Source organism: Tasmannia lanceolata, unplaced genomic scaffold, assembly GCF_043159265.1.
Source record: "Tasmannia lanceolata isolate RefF3 unplaced genomic scaffold, GAP_Taslan_0.1 ptg000011l, whole genome shotgun sequence".
Taxonomy (NCBI): domain Eukaryota; kingdom Viridiplantae; phylum Streptophyta; class Magnoliopsida; order Canellales; family Winteraceae; genus Tasmannia; species Tasmannia lanceolata.
Window position 1 is genome coordinate 1,310,066 of NW_027518688.1, and position 10,024 is coordinate 1,320,089.

The 10,024-nt window shown below is 38.9% G+C and overlaps 1 protein-coding gene across 1 annotated transcript; it reads left to right on the forward strand.

The window, feature by feature from the left end:
• The first annotated feature begins 753 nt into the window (after positions 1-753).
• Positions 754-8,810, forward strand: LOC143886363 (heavy metal-associated isoprenylated plant protein 3-like). The gene is made up of 5 exons (XM_077390302.1): positions 754-927; positions 1,041-1,152; positions 1,670-1,878; positions 2,320-2,407; positions 8,161-8,810. The coding sequence occupies exons 1-5, from the start codon at positions 919-921 to the stop codon at positions 8,565-8,567; spliced, it is 825 nt and encodes a 274-aa protein (XP_077246417.1). The 5' UTR covers positions 754-918; the 3' UTR covers positions 8,568-8,810.
• The last annotated feature ends 1,214 nt before the right edge of the window (positions 8,811-10,024 follow it).

Sequence of the window (10,024 nt, forward strand, 5' to 3'; positions counted from 1 at the left end):
CTGTCGTCTCTCCCAAATTATTTTCCTGGATCAGCCCTGAGAACCAAACAATCAAAATCAATTCGGATGCCTCCCTTACGTGTGACAGTGCAGGTATTGGTGGTCTTCTCCGGGGCCCGAAAGGTGAGGTTGTTGCCCTTTATTCGATCAAAATGGAGAAGGAAGCAATCAATTCCCTTGAAATCAAAGCTATTAACCATGGACTCAATCTTGCTGTCTTGAAAAAATTTGAACAGATTTGGGTGGAATCCGACTCCCTCATGGCAATCAACATCATCAACAACACTTGGTTATGTCCTTGGAGACTGATTCCCATTCTTGATCATATTCATAGCTCCTTCTCTAAGTTCAGAAAATGGAAGGTGTCTCACGTTTGGAGGGAAACTAATGCTGCGGCATATTTTCTATCTAAAGTAGATTGTGTGTGCAAGGGGGAAGATATTCCTCTTGATCTCATCTCTTCCCCGCTTGCCGATATCATTTTTAATGATGCATCAGGTTTTTTTTTCACTCGATTATAATTCCTATGCTTTAGGCCTTTTGTATTGGGAGCATGTTCCCTTTTGGCTGCTTTTTAAGCCCCCCTAGTTGTTCTCGTTTTTTCATTAATGATATCTGGTCGGGGTCTTGCCTAACCCCATCTTACCTACCAAAAAAAAAAGAAAAGAAGAAAAGGGTAATTTGGTCATTACATGCAGTGGAAAGCTCATTTCAAATTCGGAGGCAGGCTGATACCATCCTTATCCCTTCAAATTGGACATGGCATCATCAAGCATACATACATACGAACCCTGACATTTCACATCCATCCACGCACATTCATCTCATTGTCATCTCTCTATTTATTAATTTCTCCGCCCTCCCTCGTTTCTCATTCATGAAATTCTTCTCCAGAGAACACGTTAGAACCGAAGAGCAATGGGAGAGGTGAGAAAGGGAGAGAATTCCCTTAATCGCCTTCATCATTTTTTCCCCAAAAAAAAAAGTGTTTTTCCTTTTTTCTTGTCTCTTCTCTATCTGATTTTTCTTTATTTTTTCAGAAGAATGATGGAGAGAAGAAGGAAGAGGGACCCATCACGGTGGTGTTGAAGGTCGATATGCATTGCGAAGGATGCGCCAAGAGAGTCCGCCGATCCGTCAAAGGATTGCCAGGTTTAAACCCCAATTAGTTTCAATCTCATTAAAATAATCCGATACGGGTTATCCATTTTTCTCTCTCTTTTGATTTTGTGCTGCACTTCTTGTTTCAAACGGGTTTTCTTCTTTCTTTTTCTTTTTTTTTTCAATTCGGAGTTCCTACCTAGAAAATAGAGAAGGTGATCCAAACCGTCCATCTGATGATGGACCACAATGTAAATTGGGTGGAAACTTCTATAGATCGTATGGTTCTGATCATCCTACGGAAGTTAATTTTTGGGCACAAGCTATTTACTTCGTGGCTAATCAAATGGACGGTTTGGATCATCCTATGATGTGGGCCATATAGTACTTTTTTTTTAAATTCACGAATATGCCGGCTTTGACCATATCAAAATTCGTATTTTTGGGATATGGAATGAAGTGGGCGAATAAGTGGCGCACGTTAGACTTTCTCGACGGAGATGCGCCTGGATTAGACGGTGTGTCCTTTGGGAGTAACTCAGAGAATTGTCTGTTTTACCCTTGGCAGGAGTTGAAGAGGTGAAGGGAGACAGCAGTAATAATAAGCTGACGGTGGTGGGCAAAATCGACCCTGAGATGATTCGAGAGAGAGTGGAGAGCAAGACGAAGAAGAAGGTGGAACTCATCTCTCCCCAACCCAAGAAAGAAAATGACGGGGAAGCAAAAAAGACAGAAGAAAAGGCCGAGACAAAGCACGAGGAGAAAAAAAAAGAAGGGGTAAACAAAAAAGGGAGAAAAATACTAACGTGCGCATAAAAAAGTGGGTCCATTTATTCTTGGAACACACGTCAGCAATTCTACTTTTTACTAGGGGTGCAACTCGGGCCGGGTTGAGTTCGGGTTCACTCAGGGCAAAACAGAAAAATATAAGAAAAAATAGTATAGGCCTAAGAAAATCACTATAAAATAAGACGGAGGCTGGGTTCGGTTTAGTTTTGGTCAGGTTGCAAGGCGTCAACCCTAACCCAACCCGAAAATTAAATCGGCTTGGCTTTTCCGACCGCAAACCAACCCGAGCCAAAATCGGGTTGAACCTGACCCAAGTTGCACTCCTGTCCTAACTATTTGCACAAGAGAATAATGCACAAATGCGCACCCTAGTAAAATATTTATATTGTCTTTTATTTTATTATTTATCCTTTTCTTTTCATTTTTTAGCCTCAGGTGACGACAGTTGTACTGAAGATACGGCTGCATTGTGAAGGTTGCATCCAGAAGATTCGGCGGATAATTTTGAAGATCAAAGGTGCGTTTTAAGACACATAATGCATCTCAATTTAAAATTTACTGGTTTTAATTCACAATCTTTAATTATTTTATTTTTTATTATCGTCGGAATTCTAAATGCTAAAATTTGTTTTGAGTAATATATTCACCCCCCTTGCCAGCCCCTTTCTTCCTGGGCCAGCCACTTGTTTTCTAAAATGCGTAGGCATTAATACACTATGTGGGCTGGCCTGAGGAAGAAAGGGGGTAAAATATACCACCCCTCAATTTTCAGAAAGGGTTGGTATTTAATTATTTGTTTTTGGGTACATGGACGTCCATTATTTTTTCAAACACTGAGTTTAAGAAGGTTGGTGGATAGCGCTGTTTGAAGCATGTACTTACACTTCACGAAATTGATTCGTGGATGAGTTTTTACACTTTAACTGTCATGTATGCAAAGAGGGGTATTTTCGTCACACTCACCGGAGTTTGAGATTTTAATACCAAATGACTACAGGGTTGCTAGTAAAACCCCGTATAGCCGTTAGGGGTGTAAATGGATATTCAAAAATTCGATTACCGTCTGCATCCGAATCCGTTTAAAGCGGATATTATCCGAATCCGTTTATGAGATATCCGGCTCTTAGCGGATGCGAATCTGGTAAATGGTATATCCGATCCGTTTAACATCCGAATCCGAGAAGTAAATCTTTTTTTATTTATTATTAATAATATCATTAATATTTATTTTTAGTAATGACACACTATCTTTTGTTACTAAAAGAAAAGAGAATTTTCTTTTTAGAAAAAACCAAAAACAAAAACAAAAATTATTTTGGGTAGGAAATGAAGTAATCTCTCATTTTAAGGGCATTCTTAGAGTTTGACATGGCTTCTTTATGAAGCAAGAAATGTGGGTTGTAGGATGAAAGAGATAAATAGATGATGGTGATTGAAAGAAGATGTCCTAGTTTCTAGACAATTCTAGAGCAAAAAGGATATAGTCATTGATGGTAAATGGACGGCTCAGATCAATTTTCCAACTTAGGGTTATATAAACGGTTCCTACACATATGTGTAGATAAGTTATCTACACACTAGCTTAAAATACAGTGGGGGCCACATTATTTGAGTGATCCAAACCATTCATTTTTAAGGCCCTCACATAGATAGGGTGTCCATAAAAAATCAGATCCATAGGATCATCCTAACCATTCGAATTGTGGAGGCAAAAAATTGGCTAATTTGTGAAGGTTTAAAGACATCCATTTTACCTCCACAAATCGTAGGGTTGAGATTGTCACGCCCCCGACCCGGGAACTCTCGGGGCACGAGACAGGCGCCGCACACTCACTATGCGAACCTGGCAATTGTGCAAGGCCTCCAAATATAAACATAATATCCACAAATAACTAGAAGACAACGAAATGAAAGAAACTTTCTTTCATTTATACAAGCCTCACAGGGTCTCTTTACATATACATAACAACAAAACCAAAATACATTGCCCTACTCACTCTTGTATAGCCACGTTCTCTTGAACTCAACCTCGGTACTCTGGCCTCGGAACAGACGGGTCGAAGACAGGAAATACCTCGGAGTCTGAAGTGTGCATCATCACGCACATTAGCACAGGGCTAGTAAGTAATATAGTAATCTAGCAGTATATCACTAACTGCTACTGAGCAGGATATTATATAGCATTTTCCAGTATAGATCAAAGTAGACTGAATATAACTTGTTTATCTTGACAGAAATATATCTTAGTCATGCTCATTCTCAAGTACAAATTCAAGTGTAATTTCAAATTCAAACTCAAATGCTGATTCGGATTAAAAATGAATATGATGTCCAGATACACCACTGGTGGGACCATACTATAATGTCCAGATACACCACTGGCGGGACCATATGTCCAGATACACCACTGGAGGGACCATGTCCAGATACACCACTGGAGGGACCATTTTATAATGTGCAGATGCAGAGTTTCAAATTTGATGTATGTCAAATAACTATACCAGAACGGATCTAAACACATTGCATCAGCTTCTAACTTATCAAGTAAGAAGAATAGTCAGACAAACCAGTCAAACAAACCAAAACCATTCAAACAAGGACATATAATAGTCAGACAAACCAGTCAAACAAACCAAAAGCATTCAAACAAGGACATATATATATATATAATATTAATTCTTCTTATTCACATCACAGGCCTTTTGCTTTGTTGGTTTGCATAACAAGTAATGCATACTGTACCACATCACTTACAGGAAATCACTTTATCCTTGCCCTTTCGCTTTCGCTTTCTCTCATCTTTCTCTTTTTCTTCTTCAAATCCTACAGCATTAGGATTTTCTAAATCAATACATTTCTCTGGTCTTAAACATCCAGCACAAGTCATATGTGGTGGTAGAACTACGATTCAAACCCAAAACATACTTTTAAACAAAAGTTCATATTACCCCTATTTTGCACTCTCAAAAACTCCAATCAAATGGATGAATTTTTAAAACTTGTAAACTTAGAACTTGTAGAATATAGACCAAATAACATCTGTTTAGTATATAACTACGGCCAAATTACACAGCAAATGGCCGTAAAAGTTAAAACATCAAACTGCACAAAATCTGTCTTTTTCCTTCAAAACTGAACTATTATAATAAGTATAACTCTTGAAGCATTTAGAACTGGTCTTATCATAAAGCATAAAAGATTTTTTTTACATTATTTCCAAAAACTTTCATGTTAACACCTCCGGCCAATTCTTGCCGGAAAAGTAACTTTTCCTACCTGATATTTGAAATAGGGTTTCAATTAAAACTGAAATCTTAAAATCCATATATCTATTTGTACACTCAAAATTAGAATAAGTTATAAACATAAAACATCTTCTAAATAAGTTTTTCAGAAACTTTTATGTTAATCACTCCGGCTAAATCTTTCTGGAAGTAACCCAAAAAGATGAAAATCACCATTTCATGTCTTTCTAAACTGCAGTTTAGTAAAACTGCTATAACTTTCTCCATTCAAAACCAAATCAAGAACAATTTATATGCAATCATACTAGAAGAAAAAGTTCTACAACTTTGTAGTTAATCACAATTCCTAAAACTGAGTGTATAATTCACAGGAATAGAATTAATCTCGCCAGATGAGAATAAACTTACAATTTGATGAAATTTCTTCTCTATTTCCACTTTATTGAAATCAAACTTTGCTTGCAAACTCTTCCAGACCACAAATCACATTATATGTATCTTTCCATTATTTTGCACGACTTTGTCTTCAATTTTTTCAACATTAAAATGAATTAATCTTGATTTGTATGCTTGCATGAGAGTGCATGAGAGAGATATGACACTTGGATTTCCAAGTGTCACTCTTCTCTCTTCCCAAGCCATGCTAACATTTAATACCCAAAGTGTCCTTGAACATTACACTTAGCCTTTTATTAATTACTCTTGTGTCCCCTTGTGAAGTTACGAAAATACCCCCTTACCCTTTTTACTAATTACACTTGTATCCCCTGGTATAGTTACCAAAATACCCCCATATCTTTCAATAATTAATAAACACTAATCTCACCTCATCACTCTCTAAATCACTTAGGATTAATTTCTAAACCAAAAACTTGGTCCTTTCAGGGATGATCCTATGGATCTGATTTTTTGTAGACACTCTATCTATGTGAGGGCCTTTAAAATGGATGGCTTGGATCACCCAAACAATGTGGGGCCCCACTGTATTTTAAGCTAGTGTGTAGAGAACTCTCTACACATATGTGTAGGAACCGTTTTCACTATATAAAAACCCAAAATGCAATTAAAAGAGGGGACTTCTAAGGTTTGGAAGAAGAAGCAAGAGAGAGGAGAAAGGAGGAGGCTGAGACACCATCTTCGGCATTCCTTGGTGCCTCCAACCCCACCAAAATCTACCACCGCCCCTCTCCACCTTCTCACAATCACCTCCATCACCGCCAGTCACTTCCATCTCTAACCCAATCCCCATCTCCACCCTTATTTCTCTTCATCTTCCACAATCAGCACTCCCACTTCCCCTGTTCAAAATAGCCCAAACTCATTCCATCATATACATTAAAAAAAAGAAGATAAAACCCAAAGACCACTACCAACACCATCATCCATCCCCACCACCTCTCTCTCTCTGCCTTTGTTTTAAAAGGCAGAAGATGATCTCATATACTTTAGGGTTTGAGAGTTAATTTTGTGAAGAGAAGGTAGATGTCTGGTTTTAGGGTTTGGAAAATTTATTTGAGGAGTTAGAAGGAGAAGAAAGATAAAGTGCTGCTATAAAATGTTCGAATTTACCAGATAAACGGATACGGATAATATCCGAATTCGAACAATATCCGACGGATACGAATTCGGTAATAGATATTAAATATACGTCAAATTCGAATCCGAATCCGAATTCAGATATAGCCATATCCAATTCGAATTTGATCCGTTTACACCCCTTATAGCCGTGAATTCAAAAAACAGAAGATAACAAATTGTCATTTTCACTCCGGTCTTTATTCTCGGCACAGAATTTCATTTTGGAAGTGTCTTCCATACCTTTACTATCTGTCCACCACATTGGTTTTTTTTTGGAGGGTATTTTAGTCATTTAACCTTAATAAATTCTTTGGTAGCCTTGTTTTGGGTAGGTAAAGCTTGATTGATCCTTTGACTGATAAAGGGCATCTTCGTCAATACAAAAAGTCCTGGGTGGCGTCCTTATCAACTCGTGTTGCTGCTTTTGCAAAAAGGATATAAATTCTCTAAATTTTCTATATTATAATCGTTTCAACTTAATTATAATAATTAAACCCAACAGGACATAAATTCTCTCTGAATCTTCTTCTATAATTGCACCCCCTTTACCACCATCTGCAACCCTTTGATTTTTCTTTTCGTGTAATCCATTTCTAGTTCCATATTCCTCGAATGACATCATTCTTCAAAAACTAGGAAAGGGAGCGAAAAATTAGGATTTGCTAGGGAATTTCACCGAAAGGCATTTTGCGGCTGTCTTTCACATGTGCAAACAGCCACACCGTCTCACTTTTCAAAAGTTTTGGCTTATTCTTTTATGAGTTCTGTTAACGACTGCCCTTATGTGCGTTGGGAAAGGAATTTTCCAACCATCATCGTTTGAGAATTTTACAAATGTTTTGAGTCATTTTTATCAAAACATGTGTAGAATTCCTTTCCCAATGAACCTTTCTTTTATTCATGTGATGTGGCTTTTCTCCCATGCAAAAGTCAATCCCGAAATGCAAATTCCCTAGCAAATATCTTTCAAAATTTGGTAACAATTTCGGGGACAGCCCTTTTCCGGGCTGGCTTTTGCACGTGAGAACAACCACACAAGTTGATTTTTTTGGAGGATTTTGTCTTGTTGATTTAATTCATCCAAGGAGGCTCTTCTATCATGCATAAGTCAGCAGTGAAATGGCTCTGAGCGAAATTGCCTAGCAAATCCCAAAGCATAATTATGTAAAGAGAATTGCTAGGTACCGTTGCAGAAGGCATTTCGTGGAACGGCTGTTACATGAGAGAGCAGCCGCATAGGCTCACTTTTCAACACATCTTGTCTTTATTCATGAGGGGGCTAACCTCTCATGCAACAGCCGTTCCGGGAAATGCCTTATGCTATGGTCCCTAGCAAATCTCTTGTATAAAAAGCATAGGCCCTTAGCAAACTATATGAAATGATGAAAATACCCTTAATTCACCACTATGTATACCGAATGATTCCTTATAAATCATGTAAATGCAGGTGTTGAGCACGTAGAAGTAGACTCTCAAAAGGATCTGGTTACCGTGAGAGGAGCTATGGACGTTAAAACCCTTTCTGTCTACCTCAAGGAGAAGCTCAAGAGGAATGTCGAGATTGTACCGCCGAAGAAAGACGACGGTGGTGGGGACAAGAAAGACAAGGAAGGTAGTGAGAAGAAAGAAAAAGAAGGTGGTGGTGGCGGAGGGGAGAAGAAGGAGAACGAGAAAGATGGCGGAGGGGGGAAGAAGGAGAGTGACGGAAAGAAAGAAGAGAAGAAAGAAGACTCTGGCAAGGTGTCCTTGGAGGCAAACAAGATGGAGTATTGGGGGCCTGGATACGTGATTGAGTACGTGCATGCGCCTCAGATTTTCAGTGACGAGAACCCAAATGCCTGCTCTATCATGTAGACGGGGAAGAAGGGATAGTAGTCAAGAACTCTAAAAAAGAAAAATGGGAAAATGGGAAAATACGTATATAGAGAGCAGAAACTGGGGCAAGGGGAGCTTTTGTGAATTGTTTCTTGTTGCTTCTTCAATTTCCAGATGGTTTATTCAATTTTGTTTTTGTAAACTCGTTTCTGTTTTATTGATAGAAACGAAGACATGAAGATAACGTATGTTCGTAATCAACGGTTCTGATCTTACCAAATCCTTTCCCTTCTTGTTTTTTCTGCAATTTTGCACACTATGGTGGTTCTGGAGATAATGCTGTGGTGGCTGCCACGCGTGGTACCCGGCTGGAGGTTGCAAATAGTGGGTGGCCCTTCCTAAGCGGAATATTGTTTGTGGTGGAAAGTCAGTTTTTAAGTTGGTTTTGCCACTTATGAATTTGCCATTTTCCATCCACACAGAGCAGAGCCACTCATGTCAATCGTACTCAATTTGTAGTAGGGCAAAACTGTTAGTTTTTTATTTTCAAAATCTTATTTTTGGTCAAAAGATAGTGTTTGAAAAATGTTTTCTAAGTGCGTTTTGGAAAAGGAAAAACTTTTTTTTGGAAAGAGTTGCTTTTTGCAAGAGAAAGAGAAGAGTGCAAAAGTAGTGTGAAAAAAATAGTTCCGTACCGACTCATAAGAAAGAAAAAGTTTAGCTTATAAAGCTCTACTCTTTTCTCTACTTTATTACGGTGCACAATGGGTCTTAGCGTTGGATTGAACCGCAGGACGGTTCAACGCACCGTTCGCACACGCGCGGCGTGGGTAATGGGCTATAGGGCGCATAGTGGCACTTTTTTAGGCGCACTTTGCATCGTAGCGATGAGCGATTGGAACCTTTCATTTTTTCCTATTTGATCCGGATCGTTGGATCAAGATCGACTTGGATCGGTCAAGTGGGTAGACTGAATGGTTCGGTCGGGTTGGGCCTGAGTTCGGCCCACCGGTTGGCCCAGCAAGCCTAGGGGCTCTAATGGATAGTGCGTGAGCGGGTGCGATCCGAAGCGTCGGATCGTAGTGTAACGGCTAGTGGAAGATAACCGTTGGATGGTGTCCCATCTTCTCAATGGTCAAAGGCCCAAATGGTGCGATTTGCACCATGGATGGGCAATCTAGTGGTTCGGAGTTGGAAGAGTTTTTACACAAGCCAACAATCACTCCAAGATTGATCTGAGCCGTAGAGTTGCGATTAGACATGATCTAATGGTCAGAACTCAAACCCGCTGAAAAGATATCCAGAAAGGGTGTTTTCCAACGGGAAAAGCCACCAGAAGCTCTATAAAACAGTAGAAAATACTCATTCTATACAGAATTCGAATTTCTACTTTGGCATACCCAAAATTGCTATTTCTAGCACAATTTTCTCTCTCTAAACCCCTACAAAGTTTCTTTTTTTACTGTTTTAGAAGTTCTCTTCAAGTATTCTATTTT

What these genes read in the sequence shown, in the direction of transcription:
- LOC143886363 (XM_077390302.1), top strand. An exon ending in ATCCGTCAAAGGATTGCCAG is followed by an intron (nt 1,153 to 1,669) that starts GTTTAAACCCCA and finishes TACCCTTGGCAG; the next exon opens with GAGTTGAAGAGGTGAAGGGA. An exon ending in GATAATTTTGAAGATCAAAG is followed by an intron (nt 2,408 to 8,160) that starts GTGCGTTTTAAG and finishes ATGTAAATGCAG; the next exon opens with GTGTTGAGCACGTAGAAGTA.